Here is a 17,649-nt window from a genome sequence, read left to right as displayed (position 1 = left end):
TTGTTTCATCTTTCAACAATGAGAGTGAAAATTCAGTGAATTTATCTTGACAATAAATTTAGAAACCACAAGCATTTGGTCAGACAGGGTGGCAAACTGACAGCCCCTGACCATTGCCCTTTGTTTCGTTTCTGTGCTAATTAACATCACAGACATCAGACTATGACCGTTTTTCCCAGGGAATGGGAAAGAGAGGAAGGGCAGAAGCAAAGGAAGAGCTCATGATCACGTATTTACAAAATTGTACATAGTTCAAAGTCTGGAAAAACAGTAAAGATGGGAAGGTTCCACATAACTCATATTGCAATGTAAACCCAACAACGTTTTCATCTATTGCTGACTTGTTGCCCTTCTCCCTTGATCTATATAAAAAGGTAATGCTTGCACAAATGTAAGGGGCTTTGCTGCTGTGGGTCTGAAATGAATTTAAAAAAAAAAAAAAACAAACCAACAGAAGACTAGATTCTATCCCTTCCCTCTGAAAAAAAAAAAATCAAACCAGTCATTTAACAAAGTCACTAACCTTTTTCGTTGTGTGGATTTCTTTTTTCTAAAATAAAAGAGAAAGGAAACGATGGTCAAGAGAAATAATAATTCCCAATTTTCCCTTGCATACAAATCTGTTTCAATACATTTGAATTAATAACTTGCCATATTAAAAGAGAAACAAGAGGAAATTCCTTCATATCGTATTTTGGGAGTGCCTGGAATAGCGAAAAGCATGTTTCAACAGCTTACTTTCCTAAAATCTTGCTATCTGTGGGGGTTAAATTTACAGAAACAAGAGTCTAAATCTTTCTATTTCAATACTGTGGCTGCAAGCCCAGTATAAAAAAAATATACAAAAATATTTGAGTAATATTACACACAAAAAAAAAAGTAAAAAAAAGAAAAAAGATACTTATGTTGGAACAATGACATTGAGAGGTTTTGAGTTACTACTCAAACAGAACTGGTTATTTGAGTGCTACTTGTTAAAGGAACCATAGTTAAGATCTAAAAAACCATAAATTAAATTTGCCTTTTCCTACAATACTTGGTTTTGTTCCAACTAGCAGCAGCTTTTTAAGTTACTCAAACTCTTTAAAAGTCTTATTTCATTAAAATAAACAGGCTGCAAGGAAATTCTTGAGAATTTTAAATAATCAAGCTTCCCTACCCCACCCCCACGCCCAAAATCCCATAAATATTTAGATATCATTTTGTACAATAGAAAAAATGAACTTGATCAGAGGTAATGGCATGTCAGGAGAATTACAGAATAGCAGCCAAGAATTCTTCTTCATGTTAAAAACAAATAAAGCAACAAAAAATGCCCAGTAAAACCAAAATAAAAGATGCTTTGCTTAATGCCTCATCTACTGGCAGTGAAGTTTTGGGTACTCTGTTAAATTCAGAATATGAGGGATGGGCCATTCTGATATCTCAGGATCAGAAAAACCACATTTCTGAGGTACACAGAAGTTGTTTACAGTGCTGATATGAACATAACAGCTGTACTGAGTCAAATCAAAAACCTAGTATCTTGTTTCTGTGATCAGTAGGGAAAGAGTACAAGAAAGGACTTGAACTTTCTTCAGTATACCCTTTTCCAATGATCCATTGTTTTGGAAAACAGCCAGAGAAATACATGCATCATTTTTCTGAACAGCCTTTGACAATCTTTATTTCCCATGTGTTTGTTTAATGAAGTCATGCTGAACCCAAGATCTGAAATCTAAGTCAAAATTTATTTTTGTAAAAAAAAAAAACCGCAGAAAAATCTTTAAAGTCTTAAAAAAAAAAAATCTGATTTTTTTACTATTGCACCTGTTTCCCCCAAGATAAAATAACAATCATGATCTATGTATCTATGACAGCACTTTAATTACAATTAAAAATAAGTTTACAATACTAATACAAACAAAAATTTTCAGAAATTCAAAGATAGAAGATGCTAACAGGAAAAGGTCAATAGCTATTCCTAACATTTTAAACAGTAGCAATCACCTTGCAATAAGAAAATAATACGTAGCAATTAGAATTAGCCTACTGACGAACTACAGCTGATTTAATGTTCAAGGGCTGCAAGTTAAAAAGAAATGGAACAAGGGATGTTCTATAACAACTTTTCATTTTTTATCCATAATATATTTCAGAGTTTATCACAAAATAAATCCTACAGAACTCCAAATTACAATTCAGACTTATGCATTCTGAAAGCCAGACCATCTGCACAGGAGCTGTGCTGACAGCAGAGCTCTGTACTTCAAGGGTATTCCAGAACAAGAACAAGGTTCAATTGGTGCATTTACACAAGACGTTTTTGATTAGTAAACAAATGAAGCACCAAAGTGAGGAAAATCTGATTACATATACACACTGAAGGAAGAGAAACCCATGCACAAATCCTAAAGGAGATGCCAACAATGTGGTTTCAATAATCTAACAAAAACACAAAACCTTTTACTGCACTTACCAGCAAAGCATTTGGAACAGAGATTCATAGTCTTGCTGGACCTGGGGCAAAAATAAAAAAAAAAAATAGAGCTAAAAAATTCATTATACTTCTAATCAATACATGGAAGTTTTTTTGGGAATGAAGCAAGGGTACAGAGAGGGTAAGAACTTAAACGGCTAGGAATCAAAGGTAAGTGGCTAGAAGTGGCTCAACTAAGAATAGGGACAGAGGAAAGAGACTTCATATGGCAATCTCTTTCCAATTTAAAGAGCTTCCAAGACATGACTTCCACACATTTACCTCATATAAGAAAATAAGCTTACTTTACCATTCTATGTATGTTACACACTTGTCATTTGGATCTTTCTATCACAATATGATAACAATGACAGACAAGAAGAGCCAATACATTGACTTGAATATTAGACTCCCCTTGGCAACCGCTCTGCAGTCCTGGCAAATCCTGAATACGGTACAGCAATAGAGAGATTAAAGTATTGCACTTATAAAGACACAGACAGATGTGCTCTTGGAAGTCTAGCTGGAATGGCTTAAGAAGTTATTACCTCAAGCTGTTCATTACTACCCTCAGCTGAGTCCAGCAGTAATTTAAAATAACTTGGCTGACTTTGCACTGACATGGACTAGGACAGTTCATATGATCCATTAGTGTGGCTCAACTTTGAGGGCAGCAACTTTCAGCTGACAGAAAAACAGCTGGAGAACGACAGGAATATCTTAAGCCTCCCAGATATCTCCAAAGTGTTTGTGCAATTATGCCACAAGTGTTCTCCCTCACAAAATCAGCAGGCTCACAAGAAAAAAAAAAAAAAAAATTTAGGGCGATAGGCCTTTTCTCTAGGGCTACCATGAAACTACCCAAAGCAATATACTATGGGAGAAAAAGGTTCTCCCATTTACGGAAAGTTCTCTTCTAACATCACATCTCCTTAACAAAGTGAGCTGCAGAATGTTCTCACAAGCTCTCTGAGATGTCTTTCAGTAAAAGCAATCCAGTTTCTGTGCACACTGACCAATATTTGATTTGTTCAGCATTCCTAAATCAGCTCTGTTATGTATGAGTATTAACACCATCCTGAGCAAGTCTGAAAGTACATATTGACAGGGAAGATTGTACCAAAACTGTCCATGCCCACAAGACCTTTTTTGTCTCCTCAGGGCAGCCTTAGCTGAAGCATATCATTTAGCCAAATTAATTGCAACTTTATCTTTTGAAATATGCATACACAAAATCAATTGAGACTACCATAAGAGTTGTTTTCTATTTCCAGTCAAACGTGGATGGAATTTTGAGATGAGTTCTGCATCTTACAATATACAAATTATAAAAATCAAAACTTTATTATCTCCAGACAAAAGTTTTGACATTTTTTTCAAAGCAATTACATCACAAATGAACACACCTACCAGAATTAAAGAAGTCTCCCCCCCACCCCACAAGTTTGCAAATGGATATTTTGAATGACTTTCCAGTAACTAAGCAAATACAGACTTGGTCAATCATATCTTAGTATTAATCATATCGAAACATTACAGATGCTTTTCAATTCATGCAAATTTGAGAGCTGGTTTACATCAGGCTCAGGAATTCTAGAACACAGTTGACTGCAGATGAGAGACATAAGCATTTGCCAGCTATAGCAAGAGCCACAGACACATGAAAGCTAGTTTTAAATGCAAACAGTATGTGCACAGGAGAAAAAGTTAATTCCCAGGAAAAGAAAAGCAGAACAACATTTGTAGCCATACAAATACATCATCAAATTGGTATATACCCAAAAATTCAGTATCTATGTTGACAGTTGCACAAATTATCTACCTTCAAAAGAACTGCAATTAAAAACAGCATGGTGAGTCAACACCTACAGCATTAGTGTGCTGCAGCTCAGTACTCACTGCTTATGGGTTAGACCTTCTGGAGCAGCTCAATATGCCAGGCAGGAGCTTCTCTGCAAAGCCATTAAACCCCAGGGGCAGCAAAGAAAAAGAAAGGCAGAGTTCAGATGGTTCATATTGATGACATTGGAACGGGCAATGACAAATGTTTTCAGTGGTATAATCAACCATCTCAATCATATCTAAAATATCAGTCCAAAGCCTCATATGATATATTTACTTATCAGCACACCAACAATGGAAAACACCACACACAAAACATACAGCTATGTGAAAAAAGAAAAGAGGCTGCCATTTACTCATAACACACAAAAAAACAGATTTTCTGAAAGGACAGTGCTATTGGACAAGTGACCCTGTGAGCGACGTAACTTCAGCTCTCTGTTAAGAGTTTCAAGGATCACTTTCTCTCCAATCCCTTTATATGCTTTTTCAAGACATCCAAGTCAGTCGGATGTAAACTTTCAGAGCGTTTTTTTTCTTAGTTTCTTTTACACAGTTACTTATGTCAATGCAGATCCATCAGCACAACACTACAACTAAGAAAATGGCATTTTCATTAGAAACAGAGTAATAGTGTTGATCAACCAATTGGCCCCTTTTTGAAAGTGCAATATTTAATTAGAGCAAAAACTTTACAACAAAAATGCATTAAACAGTTTACATGTCAAACTTACTAGGCGTTATCTGAGAGTCATGTCAATGCCTGTCAAGTAAAATATGTTTCACAGCTCTGTTACCCTGCAAATCCCTTCTCTCATTGCTAGGCTCTTCTCTTTACAGCAAACAAGGGCTCTCTCATCTGACTCTTAACACTGACCAAAGCTGCATATTTCCATCTTCTCTGTGAACCACAGAGATGTGAACCACATCACTGGTTTACATTGATTATTTCCTACCAACTCCAACATTCACCAAAAGCTCATACTGCTAGGCAGGAACACCAAAATACAAAATATCTTTGCTCCTAGTAGCGTTTTCAAATGTATTATACATTCGTAATATCTGTTATTTCTAGAGGTAATTTTATTTGAAACATGCAAAAGTTCTAAAACATCAAACAGTCCTGGTCACGATACAGCTCAGTTTCCACTTCATAGGACAGAGAAGGTCACAGCAGCCAACTCTACTTCAAGCAGGTGACTTCTAGGGAAAGCAATACAGTTCTGATTTCTAGGAATATGCAGTAAAGTCATGAGTGTAAAGATGAATAAGGCACAGTGAAGCTAGAATTCAAAGTCAGTCCTGGCAATGAGAACTGTATGTCTTAGACTACAAGTCTTTAGGCTGACACCCAACATTTCTACACCTTTCTGTCACAGTTTGGTTGGGGATATTCAACATGCTTCTGAAACAGATACCAAATCATCACAGTCTTTAACTCGACTTTATTAAGGTAATTCCCAGGTTTCCCTCAAAATTCAGCTTCATGCTTAACAGCACCTAATCCAGAATTACTACAGTATACGTTTTATATGTACAATATACCTAGAAAGCAAGTTTTATACTGATAATTTACAAGCTTCATTTGTATCTAATTTAAGCTGGTATTCAGAACGACATTCATATTTATGCATAAATCAAGCCAAATAGAATGGTATTGTCACTGAGACAGAATATAAAGTTAAACCCTATTTGAAGGTACTTCCACCTGTCAAAAAGAAACCATTTAACTCAAGGGTGACAAAAAATTATTATGTAGATTGGAAGGCACAAGGTGAAGCATAACTCAGAAGGTCAAGTGGCAGTGCAATTTAGAGGCAGAAGATACTCCAAGCCAGCCAGAAAACCCCAGAGGCTACGAAAACATTGCATGCAACAGTTCCACTAGGCTCAGTCTGAAACAAGTGTAGACATTAGAAGAGCTTCCACTGCCAAAAGAAAAACAAAACAAACAAAAACACTCACTTAACAACACATCCATGAAAGTCATGGCAACGACACAGTGACTTTGAAAGAGGAAGAAATTTACAGAAATGGGAAATCCTGGAAGTTAATTATACTTTAAGCAATAAATAAATGACATGTAAGAATAAAAATAAAAACCACACCCCTTACTTGCATTGCAGTGCCTACAAATTTCCACAGCAAAAGAAACTGAGCCTTCAGACAGATGCACATGCAGACCACCATAAGGTGCTCACTTCAGTGAGATCAACATCTGCATCTCTGGTTAAAGGTGCATAATGCAGAGTTAAAGCCAGCCAGAGGCCTTAAATATCAAAAATATCAATACATATTGAAGTATGTTATATAACTGATTAATATAACTGAAAAGATTGCTTGCCCGATTCCATTTTCATAAGGTAATTCCACTACATTCTTACAAAGGTGTGGTCTTATCGACTCCACTAAAAGCACTTAAAGTTATTTACTCAAATTTATGCTCTACACTACTAATTATTCCTTTCCTTTCTTGCCATTTGGCAGTATACCATTGCGACGTACCATCCAAATCAATACACATTCTACTCTGTCTTCACTGGAAGTTTGCTTTTCTTTCCCCACTCTGATGTACAGCAGTTGGTCAGAATAGCCAGAATCTAAAAAAGACAATCTCAATCTGAAGGTTCAAGAACAAACTGCATGTGGAAATTTTGTGCAAAGAGAGTTAAAAAGTAGTATAGAGAAATTAGTCTGATCTCAGAACACCCAGTCTCTGTAATAGGTAGGCACACCTAGTAAACACTTTGTAAAAGAATTCTACATTTTCCAGCAGACTGTCAAGCAGGCACTTTCTAGCTTCCCCATCCCATTTTTAAGAGGAAAGAAAAAAAAAAAAAAAACAACAAAAACACCCACAAACTCTAAAAACTAATACTAGCTTACCTCCACACACATGCCAAAGGGCAACAGAAAATGCCCAGTCGCATCTATATTAGGATGTCTCACACACTTTTTAAGATAATAGTGACCTGGAATTATTAATGCAGATGCTCACCAATAGCAAGAATCATACAGCCGCACCAGAGTGAAAATAAGTAAAGATTCTAGTACAGGTATGTATTTCAGTGCTTGAAAAACACCACCAGAATAACAGTCATTCTTGAAAATAATTTTTGTTCAGTTTTCTTTTGGGGATGGAAGAATAAGGAGTTTGGAGAAAAAATGCTTTTAAATACTTAATGCATGCATGCTATATTAAGATATTAAAACCACAGATGCTAATTAAGTATGTGAAATCCCAGATTCTGCATTTTTATTGGGAACAAATTTTTCCAGCATACCTGGGAATGATTCTTTATGACTCAGAGTTCCTATGACTTCGTAGTAAGAAAACTTATCTGCTTCAGTGGCACTGTAATTGCATTGGTGATTAAATGCATCATCTTAAATGCTTCTTGGTCACCTTCCAGTATAGCAATTAAGAGTGGGAGCGCAGCATCACTACAGTAGAAATATATCTTAGCACTTGAATGATACCTGTCCAATATTGTCAGGGGTCATATGTTTGAGAAACATTAACATAATATGTATCATGTCATTAATTAGTTAAAACTACAGAGAAGCCTCCTCCCTATACATTCAGCACACACTGTTTCAGGTATTTGGCCACTTAGGTCAACTGTACATATGTTAAATCAATGCATTTATACTACTGTAGTTTATGGTCTGTCACCATTTCCATTATAAAGCAATTTTCAAAGGTTTCTAACTCTGCTGAAGAATTCATTCTGAGCTGAGTCCTGGCACACAACCAAAGCAAATTCATAGCCCACACGTTTACTTTCATCCAACCAGACTAGAAGGATTATTTATCATTAAAAGAAAATTGATCCAATTCTGTATTTCCCTTAGACTTTTCATCATTCGCTTAGAGCATGTAACACTTCACCTTGTATAGGAAGGAGGTTAATTAGACTGTGTTAATGAGACCCTCAATAGCCTTTTGAAAGTTCTGTATATGCCATACACTAGCTTCTGAAGACAGCCATTTTACTTTCTAAATCAGAAGTCACCTCACTGATTTCATATGTGCTGCAAATGTGATATTTATAGATCATCCTTAATTTATGATCTTGCTAAGGGGATATAAAACAAGAACCTTACAGTTGCCACAAAGAAGTGGAGCATGTCAAATGCACATGGACCTGTAGAGAACTTGGCAATGAGAAATATTCAAAAACACTCAAGAAAGAGATTTTTAAGTGAACCAAAATCTGAAATTAAACATTCTGCAAGTGCAGTCAATGTCCTCTACTTCATCAGCTGTTCTATACCCATACACTCAGTGGTAAGAATTCTAGTGCAATTAGAAAAATGTTATCAGTAGATTTTATTATTACTACTACTATAGGGGGTTTTGTTTGGAAAATATGCAAGTATTCTGGTTTTGGACTCCTCATTTTCACCATGAACAATTTAAGTGTTGCATATCATTTCAAGATTTCTGTTAAGCTGCTGAAAAGGATGCCTCAGTGAGCCACACGTTCATAAAGGACTTCATCATCCTGACCTCAACTTGAAATGAAATGGAGGGTAAACTTTATGCACAGCACAGTGTACTAGTGCAATGCCCTTCTGGCAGCTTTCCACACTCAAAAGATATGCTGACGCATCCCAATGAAGTAGCAGTATCCTGATTTATTATTTTTTTTCAGTGGCTACAGTAAAGCATTCTTTTAAAGCTCTATGGCTGAAGCACTTTTTATGTTTTAAATATACAAAGACACTCAAGTGTTTTGTTGACAGTAATGCCAGAGAAGAGCACAAATACACAAGACTAAGAGAAGAAAATGAGGAAAACACACAGAAAAGTTGCTCCTTACTCTTAAAAAACGTATCATGGGCTCTGACACAAAAGCACTGATAGCGTTTCAATTTAAGGCATTCTCCAACAATTCACACAACAAACTGCAAAGAATCCAATGCACCTAAACTAGGTAAGACAGGTTGTTAGATCTGATTCAACTGGGTTTCAAGCTGGGCTTACGAAGTTGCTGCCCACCAGTCAAAGCTAAATGCTTCACAGTCCCATGAATACATGTCTCTAACTTTCTTTAAAAAAAAATAAAATATCTCAGCAGCAAAATGCAATACCAAACATTCCTCTGCAAGTATTTTTAACAAAGTTGTGTAGCCTACTATTTAAAGGACAGTAAAAAGTAGGAACAGTAAAGTAGGAACAAAATTTGAAATGTCTCATCTACCTACCTACCACAAATTCCTCAAGGACATTATTGTTTACGTGCACTGCAAGTAATAACTAACTTTGCCCTATGACAACATAATCATCATCTTCAGATTTACAATATGAAATCATACCAAGTTTATATTTTTCTTCAGATCACACTCCAATACTCCACTGATCAGTGGCATTCAAAAACCTATTCCATTTGTGTTATTCCTTTTATCACACTGTCAGTAACAGATACCAAATAATAAAACATTCTTAAAAAAGAAAAGCTGAAAGAAACCTCAAGAAAGTATCTGTTTTGTCCCCTGACTTAAAAGAACAGCTAATTATGTATCAAACCTCCCCAGGAAATGTCCTGGAAAACGTCCTGACCTAAACAACTAGTTTTAGCTTACAAAATAGGTAAAATTCTCAGTTTAAAACTGGTCAGTTGAAGCCTACCATATCTCCTCTCTCTGCAAAAGCATAGAGAAGTATTTTATTTTTTTAATCAAAGTTATTTTTCTGTGGCAAAACAATACTTTAAAATGCCTAGCACAGTATGGTCAGAACTTTGAAATGACAGACAAAAAAAAAAAAAAAAAAGTGCCTTGCAAAGTATTTCAAAGGCCTTGTCTGTTATATGCATGTTAAATATAATTTACAAGGACAACTTATGTAAACCCATTAAAAAGGGCTGTTGCACAGTATTAACAAAACACACTAACAAAGTCTGGTTTAAGTACTGTGCCATAAATATTCTCTCAAAAGCTAGCAGAGTATCAAAATTCGAAGATAAACGCCTTTGTTGCGGAGATCTACTTTTAAAGTCTAACAAACCAAACATTACACAAGCAAAAATGTTGAGCATCCCAAATATGGCAAAAGAAAGCACTTGAAGGTGCACTATATACAAAAGACGTGACAGGGTGAATGAGAACCTGAAGAATTCATTTGCCTATTCGTTTCTAGGAGTCGAAGCACAGGAAGCGAGGTTCAGAAATAAAGCAGCCAGGAAGAAGAAAGAGTAACCCTTGGGCAAAGCAAGAAAGCATTGCTGTTCCAGGACTGGTAAGGAGTTACACCCTCTTCAGCAGCAAGCAGGTTGACTATGACACCTCACTTGCCTAGACCTCCCCAAACCGTCTCAAAAAGCAGCAATGTAACAGCATATTGTGGTGAATGAGTGACACTCACTTTTACAGTTCTTTGCACTCCTTGCTTATCGAACCTTTCTGGAACTGCACACTACAGTAGAATTTTAACACTTTTTGAAAAGCTGTTGAAGAATTTTGACAAGGTGTCTGCAATCCTATCTTGTTACACTCTTCACAAACACGTCTAAAAGAAGCTACCAGTATCTAAGTTAGCAGGCATTTCCCCCCCCCCCCCCCCCCCCCCCCCATTTAAAACAGGTTTCTGTAAGGTATTCAAAAGGTTAGCTAGATGTTCACTGAAGGAAGTTCACTTTCTTCCATCCTAGCTAGCCTTGTACCCAACTGTACAATCAGGAAGCAACATGGCTCTTACATTGGTCAGTGCTGCCTCTATACTGGCAGAAGACAATTCTGCCCTGCTGGTACAATAGAAGAAAAATAAAAAAGAGAAATAAAAATAGGGGAAAAAACCCACATAAAAAGTCACTTCTAAAGTGAAATAAACCACTGGTAACTCATAACAAGCACAAAAAAACCACTCAGGTCCTTTCTGGAGACTCAGTTGTATTTCAGCCACCCAGAACTACCTTGCTGGTAGCACAAGCAGGTTTGAATGCTTATCTTAAGTCACTTAGAAATTTTGTTCAAGTTTCTAATAGCTCTCAGGTGCAAAGTCTGTACCAGATTTTGGATCTCTCGGGTAATGAACAGAGAGTCCAAGCCTCAAAAAACATCCCACAGTAAAGAAACTGAGCACCGCTCACTTGCTATACTGCAGAAATGTTATAAAATTATATCTGCACTAACACTTCACTCAGTCTTGGCCCAGAATAACACTTTGGATATTTAAACTTAGAAGAGACGTCCTCTCATATTCTCATACTCAAACTTCTGTTTTTTCTACCACAAAGCCAGAGTTCAGCATAATTCCAAAGAATGCAGCATTTCTAACCAGCATAAAACTGCTTATAAAACAATTCCTTCAAGATGTTTCTGTGTTGCAAGTTCAGCTCCTGAGGTGTCTGGAAAAAACTAAATAAATCAGGTACAATTTACAACAAACAGTTCAAGGAACAAACCAATATAAACATAAATATTTGGCCACATCACTTTAAAAAGCCAACAAGCCCTCAGAAAAAAAACAACCAAAAATACTATAATCAAGAATTAGGCTGATAATGACAAACAGAAAAATTAAAACAAAGCAAGACATTAATCTGGACATATTAGAAGGTGAAGTGTTGTTTTTTTCCCCATACATGTGTGTCCAGGCACAAACACAAGAAATACAAAAGAATCTGTACACTAAGCATCATTAGTTCAGTGAAAGATGACATGAGAAGTTGTTACCTACAGCTCCATTGATTTATATACAAGCAGCATCTTCTTTTCAGATAAGTGTTCAGTATAAAACTGTCTTCTCATGAGCTTCTAAGACCAGAGGATGCTGGCCATGAAAAGCCTTCAGCCCTCACACCCTTCACGTGTTACAAAAGATGTGCTCTATAAACCATCCCAAATCATCCAATTAAAAGATAAACCTCAAGGATGGGGGGCAGAAATCTCCACAGTTAAGTCAGGAAATGCAGAATGAAATGAAAGTGCTTGGAAGACTGAGTAGCAGAGGGAACACTGCAAACAATGGAAGTTTTGAACCCTTTACACAAGACAGCATGCAGTGCATCATTATGCTTGTGTTTCTTCCTGCAAGCACCAAGAAGAATCACTGCCTCCCCCACCACTTATGATCCATACATTCAACATACTATTCATGATACCTAAATGACATTTCTCTTTAGGGTTGCTTTGGGCTTTTTGTGGGGGGTTGGCGTTTGGGGTTTTTTGATGCGAGTTGGGACATGTTTTGTGCTTGGTTCTTTTGGGGGGTTTGTTTGGGTTTTTTGTTGGTTTGGGGTTTCTTTTTTTTTCTTAAAGCTGGGATTAAAATATCCTTCATATGCTTAATGTTTTAATGTCTAAAAACTTCAACTGCCTCCTACATTTTCCATGTCATTTCTGAGGCCTGAGCTTGACCTGGGGCATACTGGTCAACTCCATTCTTGTTCCAAGTTAACGATGCTGGGAAGTTAATGACTCAACAATGTGGTAGAGTTCAGCAACTGGGCTGCAAGTAAATGTGCTACTTCCCTCCGATCCTATGACTCATGTGCCCAGGAGGAACAGCTGCCTCAACTTTGCACTTTATCCAGCTACATTATTTCAAAACTCTTCTCAATTTTACTTTGAATAGAAAAATGCTTCAAAATGCATTTAACTGGACTAAAGAACTACACATTAAAAGACAGGATCCCTGTAATAAACATCCCAAGCCCAAACTGCTTCAGCCATAGCATCCAGAATTTGTGGCGTAAAACAGGAAACACCTTTAAAATAATCTAATGCTCCATGGTGTCAATGTCTTGCTTTTTTTAAGCATTCTAAATGTAAATGCCTGATCTCCAAGTGCAAATACAACAGAAGTAATAGTACACGAGTTTATTCAGGAAGAAAAAGCACTTCAAATATTCCACCACAATTTCGTGGGGGGTGGGGGGGTATGTGTGTGTGTAATTTACTTGCAAAATACAGATTTTAAACTTGTTCATCTCTGATCTAACAGCAAATAGTAAATTACTACTTTCAAGCTTCTCATTAACTACAGTTAGCTCATGGGTCTAGCGACCTGTCTTGCTGTAATTCTAACAATACAATTTGGTTCAAATACAGAACATCTAAGGATACTAAAGCTGCTTCAAAAACAGGATGAAGAGCACCCTGTGCATTCCTGTAGTGGACAGTATTCTGGTCTTTGGCATTTTCTTTTATCCCATGTTAATCCAAAACAACATGCATCTGAATAAAACTGGCATACTACAAGTTCATGTTTATTCATTTCTTCCACAGAGAAAACAATCTCTTGAAAATAAACACCTAATGAAAGTGTAACATCCTGCAATGGCGAAGTTGACTATGTATGTCTGCATATTTACATATTTCTATGTAAATAATGAAACAATCAAAACAAAAGGATACAATTAAAAACTATTTTGAGTCATCAAATGTAAGTGTTGTTAATAACTATACAGATGCTTTTCCTTTTTTCTTTCACATAGGCAAATAACACCTTTCCCTTCTCTTTGGCAGCTATATGGTCACTACCACAGTCACTGCATTGAACAAGAAGTCAACAGCATGAGGTATCTTCCATTAGCACTGAAACAGAATGAGCGTGGTACACAAAAACCAACCCACACCACCAGTACCAGTGCTGAATAGGAAAACTCTAAGAGTTTGCTCCTTATGGAGCTCCACTGGCATTTTTATGCTAGATTATTCTGAGTTTATCTTATTTTTTAATCTTTCATCTCTCTATAACTCTTCAAAATATATATATAAACCATATTTCTCAGAATTCCAAAAGGAAACAACAGCAATTCAGTCCCAAATACTCAAGATTGGGTAGTTAATGTATCTAGTTATCCCAATAAAACACTCTTAGTTAAAATAGCCAAAGTGCTGGGGGCCTTGTCAGAGGCCTCAATTGTTTTGTTTTTAATGGTGATCAAGAGTTGTTCTCTTCTGCATGTTCAACTGCAGCATGCCTGAAAATTAATCCCTTCCACTCCAATATAAGCATCTGTACCCAGGGAAGAGCAGAAAGGATCAGGGGAAAAGAACAGATCCACAGAAGCCTTTCAGATATCTTTCCCCATACAGCTTGCCTTCTGCATAGCAATAAAAGGAAATATAAAAAAATAAATAAGAAAATAAGAAAATAATCAGGGAAGTTCTCCTTCTCCAGTGCTCTTCATTTATCACTCCCATGCTCACAAATCTCCTCATTATCAGAGAACAAGATAAACAAGGCAAAATACTGAACTGGATACAGAAGGAAAACGTTAGCAAACAATCTAATCTGGTCCATCAGTTCTGGACTATTACTAAAATGAATGACAGAGGGGAGGAAAAAATAAATTTAAAAAAAATAAAAATTGTAAAAGCCAAAATGAAACACAGACCATTATAGGTAAACACTCTGATTTTGCTTTTAACACACTCTTCATAACTATTGGAAGGATTTAGTCTTCAGTCTAAATTTGACTCTCATTAAACTTAAAACATGCTGCTCTGAGACATGAAATTGTTCAAAACGTCACCTACGTAACCTGCCTGCATAAGCAGAAGACAAACTGAGGCAAGGCAAACTCCATTCTACCAGCTGAAGTATAAGGGACTGAAAAACAAGTAACCACAACAATACTCAGTCTACTACCATGCCAGTCTGCATAGCTTTCAGGTTCTTTACTGTCATAGGAGACCATAGAAACTAAAGCATGTAATAGGTCTTGACTAACACCAGGCTACATGCTTTTGCATTCAAATTTCAGGTGTTATCTTCTAAACAGAGCATAGGAAATTAAAGTTATAAAGTGTGGACTTTAAAAACTACAGGACTGAAGAGCTGACATTTTGCGTGTACTTACCTCGTTGGCTTAAAGGACTCACTATTTGAAAACAATTTTAACTCACACTCATCACTGTAAAAGTTTCTACGCTGCTACTATTATTCCTGACAAGGAACAAAACAGTGTACATCATTCCTTACGCTCTCAATCAGTACTGCTCCCAATCTATTACTAACGTATTCAAATCACTTACCCACAGGCATACCTCCAGCTACCACCCATCAAACCTGCAGATGCTCAGAATTTGTTAAATTATAACCAGAAGCATGAAGATCAAACCCTATTGCTTATTTACTTGATTACCAGCTGAAAAGGCAATTAGGTCTACAACAACAACATTCTCTAATCAGAACTCAAATTTTTATTTTCTTAAAGGCATGAGAGTGACAGACAGCGAAAGAAATAATGCAGATGTGTGATATATATGAAACTATAGCAAATTTAAAAGTATCTTTTAAAAATAATTCTTCAGCATTCCTAAAATCACTTATTTTCCTGAGAGAAGTTTCTGGTATGAGTTAGGTATAGGTTAAACCAAAAGTTTCTAAGAAAGACCAGCTGTGTCTCAGTGTCTCCACTAATACAGGAGGTTATTTAATAGTAAATATTCCACCTGTCTTTTCTTGAGCACATCCTATGAAGAACTGGCAAATTGTTCCAGTGTTTAACTGACCTAGTCAAGAAAGTGGTCTAGACTCCAAATCTCAGTTTAGCTCTTGGCTTAAAAAGTCTGCAGAACTCTTAACCACAAAAATATCAGACACAACAATACAAAAATGGCAAAGGAAGCTGGGCAGAGACTGCTCATCTTATACTAGGTGGTGCTTACTTCCCCTCAGCCTTGACACACAGCCAAAGTCACAAAATTAAATGGACTTTTTATTCAATAAAAACTCTGATGATCCTATATACTTTCAAATATACCATAGGCATTACCACTTACCAGGTTGTACCCACGACCCCTAAGATGACTGGCATCACAGAGAAGTACCCACCAAGGACAGAAGTTATCATACTGCCTTTCTGCTGTGTTACAAAATCTCCATGGGTTTCTGCCAGTTTGCACTGAACATTTATAATCTCTAGGTACTCTTAACATCTGTGAAACATTTTGGAACTAAAACTATCAACACACAAGGGTTCCTGCTGTTGAAAACACCGAATCAGCTGAACTACCAGAAACAGTAATAAGAGTTTCCTGCATAAAAGATACGTGTTACAGAAACAGGTTACCACGCTTCAGTACCAATGGATGAGTCACAGTAGGACTTACACCAAGTTCAGAAGATCATCTCTCAGCTCTACGAAATCCAAGTTAAATGACAGCCTGCTCCTATTTGTATTGCAAGACTGCAGTGAATGCCAACTGCAATGGGCACTACTATATGATAATCTAGCCTGCAATGGCTGCAAATAAATCTATAGGGAACAAAAACTACTCACAAAAATTGGACTGCCCTATTAAGAGCCTCGCAGTAGTACACAGCAAGCAAATACACCTACTGATGTGGTGGTCTTGTACATTATTCACAGAAGGGGAAATGCTGACTATTATACTAAGAGAAACTGGATAAATCTTATAACTTATTATAGGATTCAGTATCATATATGCAAAAATAATCCAGGAAATTTCCCCAGTAAACAGAAGAAAACAGAAGTAATCTACACAAAAATGTATTTATTTGCCTCCTTTTTACACTACATTACAAGACTTCTGGGCTAATTTTTTCCTGGTTCTCTTTTCAGCATAAGGGCTAGCAAATCAGAAGGTGTGAAAATGAACACATTGGGAAGTATTATCACAAAAAAATATAAATAATAATCCATGAAACCAAACATGAATATTTAATCTATTTAAATAGAATGCGAGGCATTCACAAAATGCTTGAGCAATGCTAAAGTGAAAAATACTGCATATTTCAACTCACTTCTTGCTCCCTTCAGTAGAGTTTTGTGAGAGCTCCCACTTCTGCTCGAGAGTTTATTAAATTCAACAGAAGCAAAGAAGTGGTTTGACAGTCCCAACAGTTCTACTGATAAATTTCAAAGCCTTTAAGTGTTTCTCTAAAGGTTCAAACAACAATAGGAAAAAAAAAGAGAGACACTTTCTTTTAGTAGTATCTTTGTGAAAACCTAAGTGGCTCAGGCTTTTTCAACTGGCTGAAGCTTCAGACTTAAATCTTCCTCAAAGTTTAATGTATCAGTCATCTGAGAATTAGAATTATCAGAATTGCTAAACATTGAAAAAGCTTTTAATTTTCTATGCATCACGCAAGAAATGACCACATATTGTTTCCCTATATCCTGAAGTTTAAAAAAAGGTAACAGCTTCTTTGCTAAAGTCAACTATAGAGTTTAAACATCTGAGTTAATAAGAAGTCTCCTCAATAGTAGTGACAGAATGTCCAAAGGAAAAAAAGGCCCATGGCATCAATGTAAGTTTATTTATTTATTTACTTAATTATTTTTGTATAAGAATACTGTTAATACCATCGGTTTATGGTTTGTAAAACATGCTGTCTGGAAGCCCTAAACTGACTAGAAATGGCACAA

The 17,649-nt window shown here is 36.4% G+C and overlaps 1 protein-coding gene across 4 annotated transcripts in view; it reads right to left on the bottom strand.

The window, feature by feature from the left end:
• The window catches only part of ZFAND3 (zinc finger AN1-type containing 3), a 152,056-nt gene that overhangs the window by 114,312 nt on the left and 20,095 nt on the right, over positions 1-17,649 (bottom strand). For 2 of the 4 annotated variants that reach the window (XM_040611657.1, XM_040611659.1), the window contains exons 2-3: positions 2,459-2,499; positions 524-550 (exon numbers count right to left, since the gene is read on the bottom strand). The exons of 1 other annotated variant lie outside the window; for it this stretch is intronic. In XM_040611657.1, coding sequence (XP_040467591.1) covers positions 524-550; positions 2,459-2,499 — 68 coding nt within the window. Of the gene's footprint in view, positions 1-523; positions 551-2,458; positions 2,500-4,357; positions 4,411-17,649 lie in introns of all 4 variants that reach the window. One more of the 4 variants, XM_040611658.1, reaches the window with a different exon arrangement.

The sequence above is a fragment of the Falco naumanni genome, chromosome 12 (assembly GCF_017639655.2).
Source record: "Falco naumanni isolate bFalNau1 chromosome 12, bFalNau1.pat, whole genome shotgun sequence".
In the NCBI taxonomy this organism is placed as follows: Eukaryota; Metazoa; Chordata; class Aves; order Falconiformes; family Falconidae; genus Falco; species Falco naumanni.
The sequence above is the reverse complement of the archived record's forward strand: the minus strand, read 5'-3'. Positions and strand labels throughout refer to the sequence as shown.